Below are 22,572 nucleotides of genomic sequence, written 5' to 3' on the forward strand. Positions count from 1 at the left end.
GTTGCTGCTATTACTAAACAATACACTTTTATAGTAATATAAACAGGCGAAGTACCTTAGACTATGCCAATTTAAGGGTGATGGACTGCTGGGTGGAGCGGAGCTGAAATTTGAAGCAAGGCCCAGACTATGCCTCCCTGGCTTGATGCAGGACACCGATCCAATTCCAGCTCTGTAATGTGGGATGAGAATACCTCTCACAAAACCCCAAATTATGAGGACAAACAGCATCAAAATATTAAAGTATTGACAAAGAGAAGTAGGAGTCACAAGTGCTAAAACATCATGACAAAATGACTAGGGACTCAAATCAACAACCCTGACAGCCTTAACAAAAAAGGACTGCTAACAGGGCTGTAAGAAATCCCAGTAAGATGTTTCCATTGTTTTGTTCATCCCTTTACAAACTGGTACAAATCTGAGAGCAGTAATTTCCAACTGCAGTAACAGCAAAATATGATTCATCCATATGGGACTATTACTACGAGCAGGAAAGTAGATTTTGGAGCTCTGACAGAAAGAAATAAAATGTCCTATTATTTCATCCTGACGAATCTGGTTTGTATGGTCTAAAAAAAAAAAAAAAAAATTCAATGGGACATTTGGAAGTCTAGGAGAAGGTTTAACAATGGATATGTGATGGTCGTCTGTACCACTTTCTGATTTCTCTGATGTACTTGTATTTAGAAAGTACAGTCCTGTGTCTGTTCAATTGACAAAGAGCCTAAGAGAGATGGAGCAGGGGCAGCTGGGAAAATTAGCCAGATTTTTATTGAGCTGACACAAGAAACATCTAAATCTCGACTGGTTTCTTTAGAAGACGACAGAGTTTCTACATTTTTTTTCAAATTCCACACTGATTTGAAGAGCTTGGCTTTAGATACGATTTTCAGAAAAAGTCCAGGACGACAGAGTTTTTGCACAGTGTTTGGTAGGAGTCACACATGTAGCGTTCTTGGCCCTAAAAACTCAATGAAATCACGGTGTAGACTGTAGAGATGAACGTCAAAATATGGCAAATGGCGGATGTGTACAAGAGAATTCAGTGCAAACAATTTCCAAACCCAGATTTGGAAACCTCCAGATTCTGTTTCCATATATTCGCCAGATGTTCCAGAAGTGCACTCAGCTGTACTTTGCAGTTTCAGTCACTTCCCGTGATGATGAACAGCTCTTTGTTCGTCTCTCTGCTTCCACTCTGGTCACAGGTCATTGCACATCTTTGTCAGGCATCTCTGTTTCAGGTCTGTGGAGGGAGGAGGGAGGAAGGGTTACAACCAGGTAATGGACTCTGGAGACAAATTCCTCTGTCAGCTGTTGGTTTAATGAGGTCATCCTTGAAATAAGAAATGATTAAAGTATGAAAATGTATTCATAATTATTCTGTGTGCTGCACTACAATAGGGCTCCAATAAAAAAAAGTACCTATCGCTATAAATCCAACGTTTCAAGTTATTTTATCCACTGTTTTGTTACTTTGATTTTCAGTAAAACTCAAGTTAAAACAACTCAAGTTAAACTTTTAATAGCCACCTGCTGCCAATTTCACACATCCCTGGTGACTCCAAACTTCCTCAGTCGCTGGTAAAAATGCTGTAGAAGTATTTTACGTGTTCAGAAATAATCCCAACACCCTCCAGCTGTTACCTTACAGCAACGGATACCTGAAGTGTTTCCAGAAATTAAGCACCTGCGGCATCACTTGTGGACTCTTGAGTGCTCAAGGTATATTTAACTCCAGGTAACCAAAGTAACGGTACTGATGCTTCGGGCTCGGTCAGCAGTTTACTGCCCATTGACACGAACCTAACCCTGGCTTACACTGATTACGAAGACACTCTGAAGCATGGAGGATTTAAACACCCCCACAAAGACTTCCAGTGCGAGGAGCTCCAATGTAAAAAGCTTGAAGGAGGGAATGCTACCCGGCTTTAGTTCTTCACTTTATCCTTGATTTCCTCACACCAACACACCTTGCTGTGCATCATACGATCCGACCAGGACCACGGGTTACGATGGAAATGGAAACTTGCCTTGACAATGAGTTAGCCATAATGGCTGCTCCTAGCGTCTACATTCTGTGTTTACTTTGGGTCCGACTCAGAGAGAAACCTTTGAGACGTGGATTTGGAAAGCTGTAGGAGGCTCGCGCCGATTGCCCGGATACAAGCTGTTTTGCGTGAGTCCTCGTTTCCCCCGGATCTCAACAATGGAGGCGGCGAGTGCAAAGGTTGGGGGCTACGAACCGTAGAGCCCCCATAGCCACGTGTATGGGAACTATACGAAGCTGAACAGGAAACATTTTCTGTTATTAAAAGATTTTGATGATTGTGCAGCTTTTGAGTCGGTATGGGATTTCTCAGTCACTGGTATTTCCTCTTCAGGTCACGTGAGGCAGGTTTACTGTTTTCCAAGCATTAAACCAAGCAAAGTGCAGCAGCTTTTAGTTTCTACGCTCCCCAACTGTGGAGCAAGCTTCCCGAATACCTGAGGTCTGCAAAATCTGTAAGCTCCTTTAAATCAGGGCTTAAAACATTATTGTTTGCGGCGGCTTTCCAATATATTAAATCTTATCTTTAATGTATTTCTAGGCCTCTGTCAAGCACTCTGAAGTGACTTGTGTCTGAATTGAGTAAAACTGAGTCTAAAAATACACAATGAGGTCTAATTAGAGCCGGAAGGAGGACTGATATGGGACCGTGCGAGTCCTCTCTCTGGCCCGGCAGCGGGATCAGCGCTGGATGATGGGCTTGTCAGAAGCCGCGAGAGAGGCGGCTCTCTCTAAGACCTCTTGAGCCCATTAGCTCTGCGGATTCTTGGCCGCGGCTCAGAGGCACCTGCAGAGCTGCTGCTCTAATGAGCTCTGATACCGGCTCCCAGCAACATGGCTGACACGTCCCCATCAGTACAGGTGAAGGAGGAAGTGTGCTCCCCAATTATTTCTGATTCAAGCACTCATAACTCTGTAACTTTGTCGACTGTGTTTTAAAAGCACCAACATGACTTTCAGTCAAGAAACAGGCACTTTTCAAAGTCAATTTTGGGGTATTTTCAAAGCATGAAAAACAACTTAACCCATGTGTTAAACATATTCAATAGTGCCACCATTTGACACCATTCATAATGGCCGTGTGGTAAAATTAAGCTGGAGCTGGCAGCCAGTTGGTTTGCAGGTGGGTGCGAGGTGGCCGGTGGATTTTGTTACCTTTGGACAGAGCCAAGCTGAGTCACGTTTTTCATATTGCCTTATTCTCATCATATAAGTAGGTAAAGTGGTGTCCATGTTATGTCGTTTTGATAAATTTCGTGTTATTGATGTCATTTTGTTCTCCACTAAAAATGTACTTCCCTAAAATCAGCTCGCACACACCCGCAAAATCACACTCCCTTGCCAGGGTAGCCCTAGCTAAAACTAGTGTAGTCTAATGAACTACATTGCATCATACCGACAGGTGTTGCTGTTATTTTGTCCACCCCGTTCATTGGGGCGGGCTAATCAACACCTCTCTGTGCGATGCACCTCAGTTCAACAGCGGAGTCTCGGTGAAGCTTCACTTCCAGCAACGGAGAGAGTCCAGTGTAAAGCGGGGCCTGGCAGGTGACGAAGATTTGCTCTGACGCTGCTTTCAAAGTCGCTGAGTTCATCACCTCGGATGCCATCAGTCGATCGTACCTGCCTCTACAGTTCACTTACTTCTGGAGAAGGAGACTCTCCTGACCCGCCGACACACCTCGGCCGTGTGTTTCTCGTACCAGAGGTGGCTGTCGTCACAGTATCTGTAAGCCCAGAAGAAGAATATTACTGCGAACAGCTGCCCTTCGCGTCAACGAGACCGTGTGTCAACGTCAGCTCAACGTTAGCTGAGTCTTAAGTCTCAACAAAAAGCCTCCTTTTTGTAGGCAGGTCCTTGAGCTGTAGATGTGCTGCAGTCGATTGGCTAACGAGCTACCAGCTAGATGGAAAGATCAACATGACCGAACTGTCCAAAAGGGCTTAAAGGGGAGACATCTAGGTCAAAACTGGGCTAAGTCTGAGGGAATAGACAGACAGGATTTTCTTTATACTGAAAAGAACACAAATTAACGCACATGTACCTTACGCTTGTGCAAAATTTTCACCGTTCAACCATATGTACAGAATTTATACCGACAACATCGAAACACGTTTTTCTACCAATCAACAAATCGGTGGTTGCCGAGACAAGTCGGGAGCAGAAACGTTTTACTCAGCAGATCGCACCCAACCCGGTGATGTGTGTGTCAACGTCTACTGTCTGTTCTTTGGTCTTTTTAGCCCGAAACGCCTGAAAAACCTGGAGATGTCTGGCATCAAATATCTTGACCACATAGTTCCTGGTTTAATAGAAAACGTGTCTATATTCCTCGGCCATGGTTACTTCACTACATTTTGTGGGTGTTGTCCACACTGTCACAGGACTTTCTATTCCTGTCCACCCTCATTTACCAGCATGTACATGTAGTTGTTTTGTAGATGTCAGTGGCTTCTGTTCTCTTTTCTCACTCTCGATGAAGGTAAATCTGTAAATCAGCTTCGCCATTCATCACATTTTTTACTCCCTGCCTTCTCCCTCAGCTCGTCCACTTTTCCGGCTCCACACCAACGTGTAATTAAAACTCCAATGTGCCGCACTGTCATCTTAGTGTAAAGAAGGTGCAATTTGCCGGTGTGAGAACCTTTTCGTGCGTGTCCTGCGGTCAAAGGGTCTGCAGAGGCACTGGGAGAAGAACTTGCAGAGCTCCAGGACGCAGGGCTGCAGCTTGTGAGCGCCGACTGTCGTCGTGCTGCCGGAGGTCGACTCGCCGGTCATCCCCGGCCTTCTCCAAGGACAGCCTCTCAACAGACAGAGCGAGAGGTCACGTTAAAACTCTGTTTTTCCGAACTGATCCGGTTTCACAAGCGGCTAAATTACCTCCCGCCTGTTCTGCCCAACAAAACCAAAGCAATTAAAAAAGTGAATTACAAAGATAAAAGATGATCACACAGGTAAGTTTGCACATAAAACGATACAGCAAACGCATCCTAATTAGCCTCTGACAGCACAAAGTGGGGATTTGGAGATTCTGCGTAGAGAATAAGTCATCCTCACATCCACCCTTTAGTTTCTCTCACTGTATTCATGTCGCATAATGTTGTTTCAGGACTTAAATTGCCATTACAGGAATCACTGGCGCTGATGCATTCCAATCAAAAATTAATGCATTGCAGGTACACAGGCTCCCAATTACCATAAAAAAAAATATGTATATATTCAAATGTGAATTTCAATTAGATAATTCACATTCTGCAGTTACTTGCTGATTTTGCAGCCCCTGTCCTGGTTTTAATCCAGAGCAGGAAGCTTTTTAAAATCAAACGTTTGATGCTTGGTTTGTGTATTAAGAGGTTAGACTTCATTCCCAACTCCTCCGTGGTTTAGTTCTTTCTCTCTCTACAATTCATTAGTGACAGTGCAGCATGATTACTCTTAGAGCACAGTACGTTTCACTTGAATTTTAAAAACATGCAGTTGTGTTTAACTGTGGGCTGCAACCGGTTAGTTGCATTGTTGCAGCGCAACATGGAAAAAAAACAAAAGCACAACACACCAGCTGTGCTGCGTTGTCCAAACTGATTGTCGTCAGTCAGTCACAGGCATCAACTGTAACTGACCGGACGCGTATCATAGATGAACTTGTCACGTTGCAGCAGTAACAGCAAGGATGTGTTAATCAGGGGAACGGACGTGGCGCGCTGATACTATCAAAAAACGACAGCGGTGTATCTGAACAAGTTGACAAATGGCAACCGACAATGTCGTGCATCCAGATGCCGATGGTGCACGGGCACATATTTAAAAAATAAAATTGTTTTAAATTACTCGAGCGTTACGATCACCGTCGTCATTCGTACCCCACTGATGTGTGCTGACCCTGAGATTCGGCGAGGCTGTCTGCGCGGTACGCCTCCTCCGTGTCATCTCAGAATGATCACGACCAGCGGTTTCTGACTTGTAAACCGCTTTCACAACAAAAACACAGATTGTGATTGCAACCCGTAATCTGATGGCTACGGTGTGTCAGTGCACAGAATGACATAACTTATGTTGTCTGAAGACGAGAACACTTGCTGAGGCACAGCGGTTCGTCGTGCTAAACGCTAATGTCAGCATGCTAACATCAGCTCTAAACGTCCAGTATAAGTGAGGCTGATGGGAACGTCATTAGTTCTGCAGGTATTTGTTCATGAACCAAAGTATTGCACAAATTAAAACGTTGACCTGATGATGGTGCTAGATCAAAGGTCAGAGGGTCAGCGAAGTTATTAGGATTTATCCTCTGAGGACAATAAATGCTTGTTGTTGCAAATTTCATAGTAATCCTTCCAATGTCGATATATTTAACTCAAGTTACCAAAGGTTAACCGCACGGTGGCACCTGAGGATACATCAGGGGATTACCAAAGTCAGTAGGATTCAACCCCTGGGGACCATGAATGACTCACATGAACTTTCATGGAAATCCATCCGATATTCGTCCAGATATTTCAGCCGACACCAAACTAAACAAGTGATCAACCAAGTGAGCGACGCGGCTCTATTTTCCAGCAGCAACGCAGCTCAAAGCAGCTGAGCTTCTCGAGGAGCACGATAGGCATGACTTATTTTTTTTCTTCTTTTTTTTAATGTTTTCACCCGTTTGTTTGTTGGTTTATTTGTCAGCAGGATAACGCAAAAACTACTGAACTGATCTGCACCGAACTCGGTGGAGGGATGGAGCATGGGCCAGGGAGGGACCCCTTAAATTTGGGGGCAGATCCTTTACTATGAATCTGGATTCTTCCCGCTGAATTCTGGCGTATGCTGTTTGTCACTGGCCTTGGCGGAGGTCTGCGCCCTACTGAGCATTTTCCAGTTAATAATTGTTATTACAACAATTATCAATGAGAGTCATTGAATGCTAACACCATGACCTGCGGTTTGCAATAAATGTCCGCAAGTGGGGTCACATCTCACACTTGAAGCTTCAGAAAGCCACATCTTCCTGTATGTCCTTGTGACACATCCCGTGCTGTTTCATTTACGCATTCTTTTTGCATTTTGCATTAAAAGGTTACCTTGTCTGGTGTTTGGCCTGTGGTGAATTCACATTTTCTTTTATTTGCCAGGCCAGGGGGGCGGAGTTTGGTTACTGGTCATGTGTCGGCCGCGTCTCCCCATCATGACCGATGGGGAGACAGAGTAGCGGGACGACCTTTCCGCCACGCCGCTCGGCCCCGGGCACGCCAATCGGGTGTGGTGAAGATCATACCATATCAGGTTAAAAGGGGGGAGGGGCGTGTGTTAACGCTCAGTACACATGTGGAATAGCGTTCGATGTTTTTACATTAATGTTTTTATGCCAAACATAATGTAAAATAACGGTATTCTGGAAATGATGGGGTTTAGTATAATTCCATCGAATACTTTAAGTGGTATACGTGCACACATACCAATCATAGGTGAAAACATTACTACATTTGGCTGAATTATTGAAGCCAGAAGCGGTAGTAAATGAAGCGGTAGTCCGGCTCCTGCCGCTGAGCTGAGCCAAATGACCTGGCTCACTGAAAAAGATCCGGACTTCCCATCACTTTTTTCTACCCGTCCAAAAATCGCCTTGAAAAACTCGCAGCTATTTCCGTTTTTTCACAAAAGCCAACACAGGAGCAGCGAAGCCCCGACATGAAATGACCCGCAGCGCACATCCGCCATTAATGGAACAACGAGCCGAAAGCCTCTCATCACAGGCGTGTGTGACCAACGTCAGGGTCCATCTATGGGACGTCCACTGACCCGCAGAGCGCAGCAATGTGCAGCTGGGCAGCAAGCGCTCGTTTCCCTGCACACTAATGACTCAGTGACAAATTGCACAGGAGGCTCCGGGGCCTTCGCTTTGTTGCCAGGCAGAACCCAGTGAGGGAGCGGCTGACGCTCCTACAGTGTCGCGTCACTGCCATCTGGTGGTCCTGCTGGGGAAATGGGGGCAAACCTGAGCAAGTGCCTCATACCGGCTTCCGTTGAACGCCTCGTGCAATCACTCATCCTGGATGTGGAAAACAAATACTGTGTTCAGCATGTGCATCGGTTAATGAAATGACATTCTGCCATTTCATCCTTGACCGGAAGCGAAAGGTGCCTTCACTTCTGGAAACTTGATTATGGCCTAATGTAAAAATGTTTTTAATGTACATTCTATTAAGATTTCCATAGCGACGGCATTAGACTTAAAGCAGGTAAAAAAAAAAGTGATTATTATTCATTGATCTTATTAATATCAGCCCAGCTGCATTTCAGCGTGTGCCTGCTCGAACGGATGGGGTCTATCTCACTGTCAGTGTCAATAGCGCTGATGAAAACAAAGACTGCACTTCTGGTGTCCTTCAAACCCACGGCCGCTTTCGGAGGAGAGAAGAAGGGATTTGATAAAGGAAAAACAAACAAAAAAAACAATCCAGGCACCCAAGTGTCAGGTGGAAGAAAAGGGGATGGGACGGCACTTTGGGAAAATCCATCCACGTGGACCTTCCTGGGGATGGTTTTATGATGTACTCGCCCGTATGTGTCATTATATTTAATGTGTTTTTATTTTAACTATCAACTCAGGTGCATTTTTTGATTTTGGATGAAGGGATATTCTTCATCCTTTTCAAAGACATCGGTCGTCCCACCATCGCGCCTTCTTGTAACAGCCGTTTAAGCAACGTGTGCATGTCGATTTTTTTTTAAATTTGCGTCCCGGTTGCCTGAAGCGAGTTTAGAGGCTGTAAAGAGTTCACAATTATTCCATATTTGATTATCATTATCGTTATTTCCTATCACACTTGGAATCCTGAGAAAGAGGAGGTGTGATACATCTGCAGTATGTTTGCAACTGATTACCAGAGGTAAATGGAAGTTCTCGGCCTGGAACTCGAGGTTATATCCTGGTGATATTTTGAAGCTGAGCCTTGAGGCTCTGTGGATTTAGCCGCCTGCTCAATCCTCAAATCCTCACATCTCCCGAGAATGTATTCTGCGTCCTCGACGGTGGACCACGCCGCCTGTGTTGCTGTATTGTTTTCCCCGCCTCACTTTCCCTCCCAACGGGCCCAGCTGATGGAGGAAGAGACAGATCCACGATGAGCATTTGGCCTTAATTTGCTATTAACCTTTGCAGTCAAACCTTTCACATAAAGAGGGGGTTGGGCCTGCGTTACCATGGTTACTATCTCAGCCTATTGCATGGCTATCTCTCTCCTTCCCGTGCTCCGACACACACACACACACACACACACACACACACACACACACACACACACACACACACACACACACACATTGGGTCTTTCTATATTTGTGAGAACACTCATTGACATAGTGCATTCCCTAGCCCCTCACCCTAACCTGAACCCTGACCAAAATGTCCTCACAATGATGGTGTTCACACAACCATAGGGAGACATGCGCGCACACACACACACACACACACACACACACACACACACACACACACAGAGACACCTTTCCCTGGGCTAAAATTGAATCAGTAGCCGTTGGTGTGTCCAGGAATGATGTGATTACAGCTGTTTTCTGAGAGCAGGTCAGCAGTCAGAGTCAAAACCGTTGCTGAACAGCCGAGCTGAGCGGCCTCCCGACTGCAGCTAAAAGGCTCTTGTCTGCCGTGAATACGTAAACGTGACATTTTCGTATCCTCAGAGTCTTAGGTCGCATATGGCTCTTTTAGCTTTATTACTCGCTGGAGGACAGAACACATCACTGCTATTATGTCCTCACCAGGACAACTGGCCGTTCAGTCAAAAGGATCTTTTAATGTTTTATTGACAAGCGACCTGTTGTAGTCGTGTGAATAATGACTGACCTCTGTAGCGTCTCAGATTCTCTAGAGAAGGAATTGGGGCGGACTGTTGGACATACAAGGCGTCTGACTTTGACAGCAGAAACCGGGGTTCCCATCTTGTCTCCTTCTGACAGTCAACGTTGTTTCTCCTTTTAACCACTGACAACCATCTTTCTCCAACCTTAACCAAGTAGTTTTAATTCCTTAACCTTACTCGAACCTTACCCACAGTGGGAGCCAATCAGAAAGCACGCTGAAGTGCCACCACTATGGTAACATCTAGGTGTTGTCTTTGATAAGACACCTACTGTTACACTTGGGTATGAGGCTTTGTCATCACCGTAGGTACCAAAGCGAAGTAACCATAAGGAGACAACATTTTGGTCCCGACAAAGTCTCCAGCACGGCAGAAACTCAAATCAATCCTATTTGCATAGCACCGAATCATAACAGAGGTTACCTCAGGGGACTTCTCGTATAGAGCAGGCCTGGACCGTGCGCTTTACAGTTACAAACATGGTGGCAGGGGTCACCGTGTCCACCGGAAGCCTTTCAGAGGTGAAGCATCTGCTCTTTAGCAGCCACATTTCCACTACTGATCAGAGTGGGTTTGCCTCAATTGAAGAAAAAAGAAAAGAAAAGAAAGAAAAGAGAAAACGAAACGCCTAAGATTTATTCAAAAAGACAAGCTTTCAATCCTGTCCCAACGAGGACCAGACCGGGATCGAGGCGTTGTCTTTCGGATTAATTGTGAGGCTTGGAGTCAGTGTGCAGGCGTTAACCTTTCCACTGATGCTGCTTTTTAAAGTAGCCCCGCACCTACGGGTGATTGGCGAATAATTACAGGCCTCGAGCTGGTTCGCCGACATTTTTTTTGCTTCAGAGAGGATTTAAAGGCTGGTTTATGATCTGTGTGCTGACAGATACTTGGTGCCAATGCTTTACTTGTTTCCATCAGATTCTACTAATGAGTGCCACCTTCGTCTTGTGCCAGTATTTCCTGAGTAGAGCGGACGTTAGCGGAAGGAAAACCGTTTCATTCCTGCCTCAGAAGTCTGAGGAGAAGTGGCGGAAACACAAAAAACTAGTCTTGTATTTTATACATAAAGCCAAAGTCAGTAACAAATTAATATATTTGTTAATCAAGCATGAATTAAATCATCGATTTCATGTGATTTTCAGTAAATACACACTCAGACTGCCGAAAGAGAGAAGAACCTTGTGTGGACTGTGGACATGGACTGACACCACCACGTAGCAATACCTTGTAGTATAAGGTGACCAGACGTCCCTATTTTCTGGGGACCGTCCATGTTTCTGGTTGGCCTGTCCCCGGCTGGAACTGTCCCCAGAAATGTCCCCGTTTGTAACTTTGAGATTGAAAACAGACTCGCTGGGCTAGTTTTAGAGAAAACTGCTGTGTAAGACTCAACCAGACTCTAGCAGGTGTCAAGCGAATCCGCAACATCACCACAAACGTCTTTCCCTGCCAGGTGGCTGATAAAACCACGTGACCCACAAATATCGTTCTTAATTCTAAATATTTAACACGCTGTGCGTCTATCAGGCGTCGAGGGCTAACGTAACAAACTTTAGATGGGGAACGTGACTCGTCCTGAGTCCCTGTAGGGAGAGTAGAGAGGAAGGAGAGTGACAATCTATTATTTTAAACAATAAAATGAGGCAGTGGGAATCTGTTACCCAAAGTATTTTATCTAACAGTGTACTATTTATTATTGAAGACCATTTTCCTCACTGAGTGTCCCATAGTTTACCATCGCTTGACTCACCCTGGCAGGCTACTGTGTGATTTTTCAGACACGGTTTACAAAGCTGCTTAGTTAGTACCCGATTTTATCAGTCGGCCTTCACCGTAGTTTGTCACAGCGCGACAGTTACCGTGGTCGAAATACACGGAGCCAGAGCTGTCCCCTTCTTCTATGTCACAGATAAAAACACTGGATGCTTTAACGATAAATTGAAACTGTAAATGTCCCCGGTTTTCATTTGAAAAACGTGTTTTTTTTTAGTATTTTGGGTGAACCGGCCCTTTAATTTGCGCATCCCACCGGAGCTTCTTTATAACACGCTGCCAGTCAACTCTTCACATGCCCACAGCTCAGATGGTGGGTTTCGCCAACTACTGTGTGATACTAATGAAATAATATTGAATCCAATCGTCTTAAATCCGCTGATCCAAGAAATCTGTACCTGGTTTCTCTGTTTCCGCAGACTTGCTGGGTGTTGTAGTTCTCCCGCTCAGAGACCCTGTAGTCCTTCCGGCCACCGCAGGTCCCGCCGTAGGACGGACGGGCCGAAGTCCAGTCGGACGAGCTGCGGGAGTCGTGCGCTGGGTTGCTGTTCTCGGCAGGTGTGAGGCTGTGGTCGGCCGGGTCAGGCTAAGGTCTGGTGAGACTGTTGTGGGCTCGGACGACACCGTGATCACCTGGGTTGTCCCAGTTGCTGTGGTAGTGGATCGAGTCGTTACTGTGGTTGGAGCAGCAGCGGTCGTCACCGACACGCCGGTGACTGGTGGGGTGGTGGTCGGTTGCGTCGACATCTCGCTCTGTTGCGGAACTGTTGCTGTTGTCGGGTTTTCCGTAGCTTGTGACCGGGCTGTTGTGGCACTTGGCTTCGTCGCTCTTTGTGTCAGGAGCATTTGTGTAGTCGCTCTTTGCGCCGCCTCCGTTTGTCTCGTCCCTGCTTTTGCTGTCTCCGGTCCGCCTGCTGTGATCCGACGTTGTGGCGTGATGGTTTCTGGTTGTCGAGCCGTTGGCGGCGGCTGAGCAGTGGTGATCTTCGCTGTTGTTGCAGCTGTTTCGTCCACAGTTGTTGGTGAAACCGATGAACCAACGACTGTGGAGTCAGACAAGAGAGAAACAATCAAAAGAAATTCACCGTTCTGTCTGAAGTTAGGTGGAAGCTTTTCAACAAACTAGTGCCGAATGAATTCATCGAGTAGTTGATCTGTCAACCTTGGGGTTATGGACTGCTGGCTGACACGAGACATTTGAAGACATCACATCGGGAATTGTGATTAGTGATTTCAACTACTTCTGCAATGTTTCATAGACTGAACCATTAACTGAATACATGATTACGAGGGTAATTTAGAAGGAAAACAGCTGCAGCCCTACAACCAGCGAATATTTCCACCAGGAGAATAAGCAGAATCCCTGAAAAAAATACATTTCATTTCATTTAGGAAACTTCTTGTTCCAGCATATGAGGCGCTTACAAATAAGCAGGTGGCAAATACAACAAACTGCTGTAGAAGGTGAGATCTTGGTAACGCTTTATTTCACAGCTTTATTAGTAATTTCTTGGGAATGTCCATGAAAAATGCAATATAATTTTGCACTAATTAGAGGGAGACGATTCTCAGTCAAGGAATTGATTAAACAAACATTCAAAAACAGGAAAAAGTGTCTAGAGGCGAGTATACTTTCCAACCCAAAGGACAAGATGGGTTAAAAATGAGCCGTTCTAGGAAATTCATGATTTTCCTATGATGAGTACCAAAATGTCATATCTACTGGAGCTTTTACATTAATTGCACTTTGTGTATTTTCCCATGTTGTCGTGTAGCTGACGGTATCATCATTAGTATGTTGTGTTGACTGTTCTCCCGTCTGCCTTGCTGCACTACGGCCTCACCGGGGCAAATTCACCAAGTCTCTGCTAACGGCAATAAAGTTAACTCAACTCATTACGTTGTTTTTAGCCAGGAAATTCAAATTACTGAGAAATGTTTCCTGATCTACGGACCAGTGATATTACGCGTTCGAGAAACTTCTAGAAAAAGAGAGAAAACTCAAATAACAAATCCTATTAAGACTGGAAGGTGCCTTTGGTTGCAGAAGCTCCCACTGGGCCATCGGTGCATGTGTCTCTCTGGATGACCTGGGGCCACCGTTTCAGACCGACGAATACAGATTTCACCGCATTTCTCTCACCGGCTCTCTCGTGTACAGTAGGGGCCTCGACACCTCCTACCTTACTTGATCTTTTTACAGATTCAGGTGACAGCATTCGCCTGTAACTTAAGACAATAACACATTTTACACCATTGCCTACAGTCCTGATAAACCCGGAGATTGTTACCGTTTGTTAATACCACAACGCCGGATAATGTTAGATGCTAATTTCCCCCTTTTCAGATATAACAGAGTGAGTCTGATCTTGTTAAATGCAGCGAACCAAACGCTCATCGCCAGCCTCCTGTAGAGACTCACCATGTGCAGTGGAATGGCCTCTGCTGGTCAACACGGAGCTCATCCCAGATGGAGAGACGTGACTCAGATTCGTGGGCAGCTGGTGCCACTCTGAGGTTTAAAATAGATATTTGGGAAAACATGAATCTCGACGGCTCTTTGGCGTTTAGATATAGATGACAACAGATGCCCCAGTGAGCTTTTTTTAAATGTGCTGATTGACTCACCGACAGGGAGTCTGAAGGAGGAGACGTTACCTGCTTGAAAAGGAAGAAGAAAAGATCAGTAAAGAGGCGGAGGGGGGGTTTATTTGTGTTATTTTATGCATCTTCAAGAAGATGAAAAAAATGACCATAAATTGAGAAGTTAATAAAAGAAAATGCAAACTGTTTTACAAGGCATTGTACCTGCACTCGCACCAACACACTTTTTAAATTCGTTTCTATTATTCTTTTCAGTGGATTGGCCTTTATTGTACCGCACAATAATGAGAGCGAGAAAACCTCCCCATTGTTAGGCACACAGCTGTCTAGAACACCAGTGAGAAACTAAAATACCTGAAGTTCTGGCTGTGTGTTGTGGTGAACGCTGTCAGTAAACGACCAAACCTGAGCATGTGGCAGAGTCTCTCCTTTAACCGCTCAAAACCTCGAGTTTTCACTGAACTCTCAACGTAAATTCCTTTAAATTTAGACAAAAAACATCCGGTTCCAGCCTTTTAATGAAACTAGATGACGTTTCCACTGAGAGAAATATTCAAATGGCAGCACCATTGCATCTACTTGTATTATTTCAGATGCCTTGTGCATCGTTTTAGAAACATTTCCCCAAATGACGGCGTAACAGATTTGGTATCTTTGGAAACTTTGGGATGAACAGTGTTATATATATTAAAGGGAATTTTTTTCTGCCTGAAGACAAAAAGGCCAGTATTAATTTGATCAGGTTTTTTTTGGATTATTTCTAATGTTCAGTGTGTTGCACGAAGACATTTAATGAGCACACGGTAACTGAAGGGAGGCTCTGAGCCAGTTGATGCATCGGTGTGTGTTCAGTGTGTGTTTCAATAAAAAGAAAAACCTCTGTGTGGCCCTTCGACGATGGTCTGGTTGAAGAGCGGGGAGACGGAGTCGACCTCCCAGAGCTCCGGCACCTCTCTGCCTGGACAAAACACATGTGGCAACACACGGACACTACATCATCATTGTCATCATCATCGTCATCGTCATCGTCATCATCATCATCATCATCATCATCATCGCTGCCGCCGCTAATGTATGTACACAGCATCACACACACATACATAGTGTGGTGCCCGGTGTCACTGGGAGGATATACGTCACATATATTGATTGATATGGTGGGACGGAAGGCAGCTGGGTGGGGGGTGGGTTCCCCCCTGGTTGTTCTGCAGTGTGTGTGTGATTGATGTGTGTTTGTTTCATTAACAAAGAGACAAAGAAAAAAGATAAAAGACTTGATGAAATGATTCGATCACATCTAAGTTGAACAAATCTCATTATCGAACCGTTTATGTTCTTTCTCTCTCTCTTTGTCTCTTATTAGCAAACAGCAATGTGCAAAAAAATCCAGCTAGTCATTTAGTTAAATCTCAGATACTGAGTTTTGTGTAAATCCAGGCCAGCTTGGCCTCCATTTTAACACCGAAACAAGCAGAGTAAATGTAAACTGCACTCAACTGATTGAGAAACAGTTTTGCACTGAACAGGTCATCATAACGTTTCTGCAGTTTCAAAATATTCAGATTAAAAAAATGATCTGAATTTAGTCAACTGTGTGTAAAGTTTGATCCAAAACCAGGTTGTGAAAACAGCGCTGATGAAACTGACGCCGAACATCTCGATCGAGCTCCACTTACCCGTCTTACCTGCCATCACACAGATGTAGATGCAGTCCGAGTTGTTCCGCTGGCTCACTGGCAGAGAGAGACAGAGAACACACGCCACATTATGAAGGCCAGCCTGCCAACAAGGGGAAACACATGATACAAACTTTCGACAGTTTTTCGATTTGCCTCAACATACCTGACAATATGGAGGCAGATTTAAAGAGCTCGTGTAGGTAACTCGTTGAGTTTCCAACCACATCCAACAGAACGGCTGTGAAATCTGATGAAAAATAAAGTAAATGTTTAAAAAAAGGTTTCAAAAAGGAAAAAACTTCACAATGAGACCAAATGTTCAGATGTTCCCACCAGTTAAATCGTTGGTCTCATTGGTGACACAGTAACAGAATCTTCTCCTCAACATGTTGCTTTGTATACTTCTAATGCTGGAAACTGAAAAAAAGAAAACACACACACACACACACACATTACAGTGGGAGATAAACGGCTCAGAGAGTTTGAACCTGCCTGCTGATCCCTGGTTTTACAAAGGAAGTGCAGACACAAAGAAACAGCGTCTGTGCATCATGTCCTGATGTAAATACTATTATCAAATGAATCTAGTTAAACTTAACTTGGAGCCCGGTCACCTCAGCGTGTAACACCTGTAACACTGCACCATGGGGTTTTACACTGTGCAACGCAGTCAAGTTGTATTGTTCTTTACAGGCAGTCACACAGCCACACCACTAGGTGGCACTGCTGTTATTACGGACCGAGTGATGCTGACTCGTCTCAGCACACTGACACTGACAATACATAGAGAGACCCACGACAACGTGAGGCTGATTTGTTAACTGCTCCTCCACTTTCAATCTCTTGTCACCGAGCAGCTTCGGAGGAGGAGGACGAAGACCAGGCGGTGTTAATATTTACTGTTGTAGACCAACAGGGTGAGTTTGTGGAGAGCCAGAGAGCTGTAGGACGTCACGCTGAGGAGGGAGAAGAGCTGACGGGAGCCTGGAGGACAAGAAGAGACGCAGGGTCAACCGATGAGGTTCTGAGTATCAGCATTTAGACTGTGTCTGCACTGTTGAAGTATACGCAGCTTCTAGGCAACTAGAACCACAAAACCACTCGGTAGAGATGAGAGAAAGATGGTGGTCACGGTTCGGTAGTTAAAAACTGTGCTGCGCTGGGAACCCGGGACACCGGTGTCAGGGACGAAAACCTGCACTCCTACCGGTCCCTTGACTGCAGGAACCCGAAGACAACCCCCTTAATCTGGCACTTTGGTTTAATCTGCAACCTTTCAACTTCCAGAGGTCTCCGCCAAGCAGAAATGTGAAGTTTTGAACTGTGGTTCTGCTTCAGAGGAGACCGGAAAGGTCAGATCTGGGTAACAGTCATTTACAAGGTGAATTCAGGCGCAGCTGACATTAGCAGCAGGGACAATGGAGATATCAGGAGAACGTTTCAGAGGCCGTGACAAGAACGATCTGACCAAGGGAAAAAAAAAAATCTGTGCCAAAATAACATCAAGTCAAATTTCTGGAATTAAATCTGACAGTTGAGTTTGTTGTTAGTGGCAAAAATACCGAGGTAAAGTCTTATTTACATTTTTCATAAATAAAAACCAACAATTTGAAGGTTGAATGTTTTGAAACTTTAAAATATGGTTTAGCTCAACTGTGCAGCTAAGATTTGACAGTCTGTGATAACTTTGCGTTTCTGAGCACAGAGATGAAACTTCACCTAAACAACTGAAAGTCTGAGCTCTTCTTCAGCCTTTCACGAAAACTGAATTTGATTTGAAAGCACCGTAGCGGTGAACCTTGCCTTGCAGAAAATAATTAGCGATCATTCGTGTGTAGATATCTCAAGTACAAAAGTGATAGAAATGTACACTTTTAAAACTGGTTTTCTAGTTGAGAGCCCTTAAATGTCCCCACAAAGGCAGGAAAGACTGTGGCAAACCAGGTTTTTTTTTTTTTTAAAAGGTCAGTTCACCGAAAATCTCCAAAAACAACACTTTTTCAGCCTCAGCTCTGGTGGTATCAAGCAATGCAGACGTTTTTTATTCCGAGGCTTCGCCGACGCAGCTGAATAGAACCACGGTTGCGCTTCTTCCGGCCCCGAACGCTGACGTGTGGTGGTGGACAGGGATCCAAAGGGATCAACTCTATAATTATGAGTCCGAAAACCGCCGATGTTGCCTCAAGATTACCAAGAGTAACGGGGAAACCGTTTGCGGAGGAAGACGCTCTGTCGATTTTAAAAGCTCAGGGACAGGTCTCTGGAGACCTTGGCCGGTAAAAACCAAAACCGTCTGCACGTGTTGAAAGACGCCACAGGGTAATTTAGAGAAAGTGTTGGTGTGTGTGGTTTGAGTGAACTGGTCCTTTAAAGCTGGAACGTCCATGAAACTGAGCAGTCCCGGTTTAGTCGTGACATACACCAAAGATTTACGGCTCGGAATTGATCTCCACATGAACGATATTATGACAACGTACCCGATTGGCTTGAATTTATTAGGGTATTGACCAGGGGAGTGAGGTCGATGGCAGCTGGGTCGATGTGCTCTGCTGGGATTTCTGGGAAACAAGAGCAGACAGTGAAGTCAAAGGGGCCCTTATTGTGCTTTTAATCTCTATCATGGAATTAGCGGCGTCAGCAAATTGTGGCTGTATAATTGACAGATGTACAGAAGTGACAGAAACATGTCAATGACCAAGAGGCATTAGCCCCTGGGGTGGTGGTTATTTGAATAACATGAGGTCAGTGTAAGGGTTAGTCTCATATATTCAGCCAATATTGGCATTTTATCCATGACAGATATTGTTCTCCTCAGGTACGCAGGAAGATCTTCCCTAACACAGTTAAACAAAACCTTCCATGATCTTTAATGTTCTCTGTGTCTCTATAATCTATACTTTCTTCCAACAAAAGGTGTTTGGTTTTCGGTCACATTTATTTGTTAACTGCTGGATTTTCTTAAAGAAATCCGGTGGAAAATTTGCCTCCGGCTTCAGGAAGAAAAGGATTTGGAGTTTTGAAAAGATCTGTAAACAGTTTCTCTCTAACTATTGCAATAACTTAAAATGTGAAAAGGAAAAATCCGCCAATTTGAATCCATCCATTCTGTGTCTTTTGATGCTGAGAGGAATAAAAGTCATGGTTAAACACCGTAGGACGTTTTATTCTGACATTAAAAATTCTCAGCATTACACTTCTTCAAAAACAAAATCAATTCCGTCTCCTCTTATATCATCGGTAATCCTCCATGCAACTTCAAAGTTAAGTCCTTGATAAAGTGAGATTTATCACGAACTAATACCTGGATCAATAAGATATAAAGATCTAGTTAAAGACACAGATCGATACACTGTTACATCCACAACAAGCTGTAGTCCAGGCAAAGCAGACATGTCTGGGCTTGTTACAGAAAAGGAAAGGAAAAGGACGTCAATAAAAACCTGTATTTCTTTGTCACTTCGACTCGTTCCCATTCAGGTTGCTGGACAGTGAATGTTGAAATCAGTCAATGCTGAATAAAGGGTCTCTGGGGAGGACCGACGTCACCTTTTCCACTCAGCGGGTGAAGCCCAAAATGAGCCGCGACGCAAAAAGACGCGGGACAAGCAGAGCGGGAATGAAGAGATGAGAATTACCTGTGGACTCCAGGACGTCTCGTTGGCGCCTGTCTTCCCGCTGTCTGTGTCTTAGCGCTGCAGGGAAATGAGAAGGAAATTACTTTTCTTGACTCTTTATCTAATTCCAGCTGTTCAGTCATTATTTTGATTGTTTTTTCCCCTTCATTAAAAGGTGGATAATCCTACGCTAAACCTGTAACTGAAAATTAAAAACCCCGGATTCTCTGAAAAGTTGCACATCTCCAACACAGAACAACCCTCTACGGAGCTGCAGCCTTCACAACAGCACCGGCAACTTGAACGCAACTTCATTTCTTCAGGGTTGACCTGAGCATTGATCCTACCTTCGACTGAGAAGCTGCATGTAACCTCACTGCAGCTCCTGTACACCGTTACCGGTTACAACAGTCCTGGACTCAGTCCTTCCTCCAGAGAACGAGCTTTTTAACTGGAGGGAACTTCGTTAAATGGAAAGTTGTTCCAAACAGTTTGGCCATTGAGGACGCAAAACATTACACTGGTTGCAGAACAAACAACAACAACAACAACAAAAATAATGATAAACGTTATTTATATAGCACCTTTCAAAACATTGTTACAAAGCGCTTTACAAAAGGAAAAAAAATCAAAAAAATTCCACCATAATCGTTAAAAAAAAGAATCCAACAAATTAAAAAACGGTGAATAAAACTCAATGAAATACCCCAGATAGAAAGAAAAGGAATCAAAAGTACAAGAAAAACAAAAACATAAAGGAGCTAGAGAACTAAAACTTTATTCAAAAAAAAAAAAGAAATCTTATGAAGGGCTTTTTTGTTGTTGATGTTTTAAGAAGAGATTCAAAAGACGTTGCTGATTCAGAGCTGAGGGGCCCTAACAGCCAAAGCCCGGTCACCTTTAGTCCTGAGCCGGGTCCCGGGAACCGCCAGAGGGGCCCTGCCGGAGGATCTGAGGCTGCAGCAATTCAGCAATAAGCCAAGCCATGAAGTGCTTTAAAGGGATCAGTAAAACCCTAAAAACAGCTCTAGTACTGACTGGATACCATCTGGTCTGGTCTCTATGAATTAGTCAAACGCCGAGCAGCCGTGTTAAGTACTGAAGGCGTGACCCCTGAACTCGGCAAAGTGCGATAATCAGGACGTGACGGGAAGGAAGCTTTTATGAAATTCTCCAGATCAGCACAAGAGCAGAAGGACCGGCTTTTAGAGATGCTCCTCAGCTGGAGGAAGCACGGCTGCACGACTCTCGTGACGCCATTGTCAAAAGAAAGGTCACGTCACACCCATTTCCCAAAACCTCCACTATTTCAAACACCTGACGTAGTCATAAAACAACTCAAGCCGTGGTCGGACCTACCTTGGCTGACGAGGATGAGGAGTAACATGGTAGAAACACAGACGGTAAAACGGACACATGGATGCTGTGCGGCTCTCTGCAAGCCTGCCATGGCCCTGCCGACGCCCTGCTGTAGCCACAGAACACAAACACGCTGGGGTTGGATCGACTCTCCTCCCGTCTCAGCCGCCGTCCTCAGATGGCGTGGGTGTTATTAATCGTTTGAGATCGGGAACTTGTCCCTGTTCCCAGATGTCTCAGGTAAACTGTGGGCCCCAGTCAAATGGCTTCAAAAGGGCTTTGACTTTTGTGAATGTGTGTGTGTGTGTGTGTGTGTGTGAGAAAAACATCCTCAGGTCCCTACACAGTGTCGTCATCGGGACGTCTCATCAGTGGACCCTGTGCTCCCTGGTGGCCTGCAGAATATAAAGCTTCACATTCTCAGCACTGCTGGAAACAGAGGACGACCCCGTCTTTGGATCCCAGTCTAATGTCTGAAATACCCCAGAAAATGATCTTTTCTGTCAGAGTTTTGACTTGCACGTAAAAAATAACGAGAGACGCCGATGACCCACAAGAAAAACAACAACTTGTGACTGAATTCCTTCCCTCCAAATAAAAAAAATATTGTTTTGCCCTTAAGTTACTAAAGTACCAACTGTCTGGTTGGGCGCAGTAAAAAGCCTTTGCATCCGTTCAAACATTTGCAGTAGCAGTATTATCATCGTTTCAGTGGGAAAATAATTTGTCAACCCTCGATAACACAATGACAAATCATGAAGTATGTCAACACAAGTCAAAACACTCAGTAGATAACTATTAAATGAGTCCATGCTGAGAGAAATAAGACGAATCGGTGATGATTTAAGTTTAATTACAGAGTGTATTAGTTGAAGGGTACAAATGACTAAATTGATGGAACAAAAAAGTCTATCAAGTGCAAAACTTATTAAACTGAGAGAATCAGGCTCCGTAAGACATCAACAGTAAAACTTGTAGTTAGAAAGCAACGTAGAAGTGAAGACTGACACATGCTGAATTTAAAAGGCTGATACTCGGCAATCGCTTGTTTTCAGCTTCTCTACCAGTGTTTCAACCTGTCAAGTACTGATGTTAATCACACACCCTTTAATCGGCTGAGAGGAAAACCACCAAACGCGGCTTACCTGCTCCCCGGAACCTCCAGTACAGTTCAGGCTGCCGTTGGTCCCCCAGCAGCACCGAACCTTGCCCAGCGAATCACACGCCCACGGTCAGATCAAGATTAAACGACGCCTGCGCCCCCCTTCCCCTCCACGTCCTCCTCTGAGCAGCCGGGGTAGGCAGCAGGCTGGCAGCTGACTGAGCTCTGCACAAAAAAAAAGAAAGAAGAGAAAGAAAACAACAAAACATGGTGTCTGGCTGCAGGCTGGGCACCGATCCCTAAACCCATCCACCAGCTCCACTGCAAAAAATACCCAACGGAAGTTCGAACATGGACTCCGATTCAGCCGAAATCATGTCCCGGAAAAAAAGTCTGCCTGGTTTAAGTGTCAGACTGTGATGCGTGGCCTTCCATCGCTCGTCAAACAAACGGTGACGGCGGTGACCCTGGCATCTTCTCCCCGAGGGTTCAACCGAGCAAATGCATTTCCTCGTAAATAGTGCT

General features: G+C 44.7%; 1 protein-coding gene across 1 annotated transcript; it reads right to left on the minus strand.

The window, feature by feature from the left end:
- Positions 1-754: 754 nt before the first annotated feature.
- On the minus strand, positions 755-20,973 carry LOC120787415 (HERV-H LTR-associating protein 1). Its single transcript, XM_040123051.1, has 12 exons — positions 20,946-20,973; positions 19,608-19,664; positions 18,450-18,530; positions 16,873-16,956; positions 16,306-16,389; positions 16,136-16,219; positions 15,966-16,026; positions 15,182-15,247; positions 12,323-12,732; positions 4,696-4,852; positions 3,695-3,777; positions 755-1,246 (listed from the first exon to the last, which is right to left on the minus strand). The coding sequence occupies exons 1-12, from the start codon at positions 20,971-20,973 to the stop codon at positions 1,203-1,205; spliced, it is 1,239 nt and encodes a 412-aa protein (XP_039978985.1). The 3' UTR covers positions 755-1,202.
- Between the last annotated feature and the right edge of the window lie 1,599 nt (positions 20,974-22,572).

Source organism: Xiphias gladius, unplaced genomic scaffold (genome assembly GCF_016859285.1).
Source record: "Xiphias gladius isolate SHS-SW01 ecotype Sanya breed wild unplaced genomic scaffold, ASM1685928v1 HiC_scaffold_1474, whole genome shotgun sequence".
Taxonomy (NCBI): Eukaryota; Metazoa; Chordata; class Actinopteri; order Istiophoriformes; family Xiphiidae; genus Xiphias; species Xiphias gladius.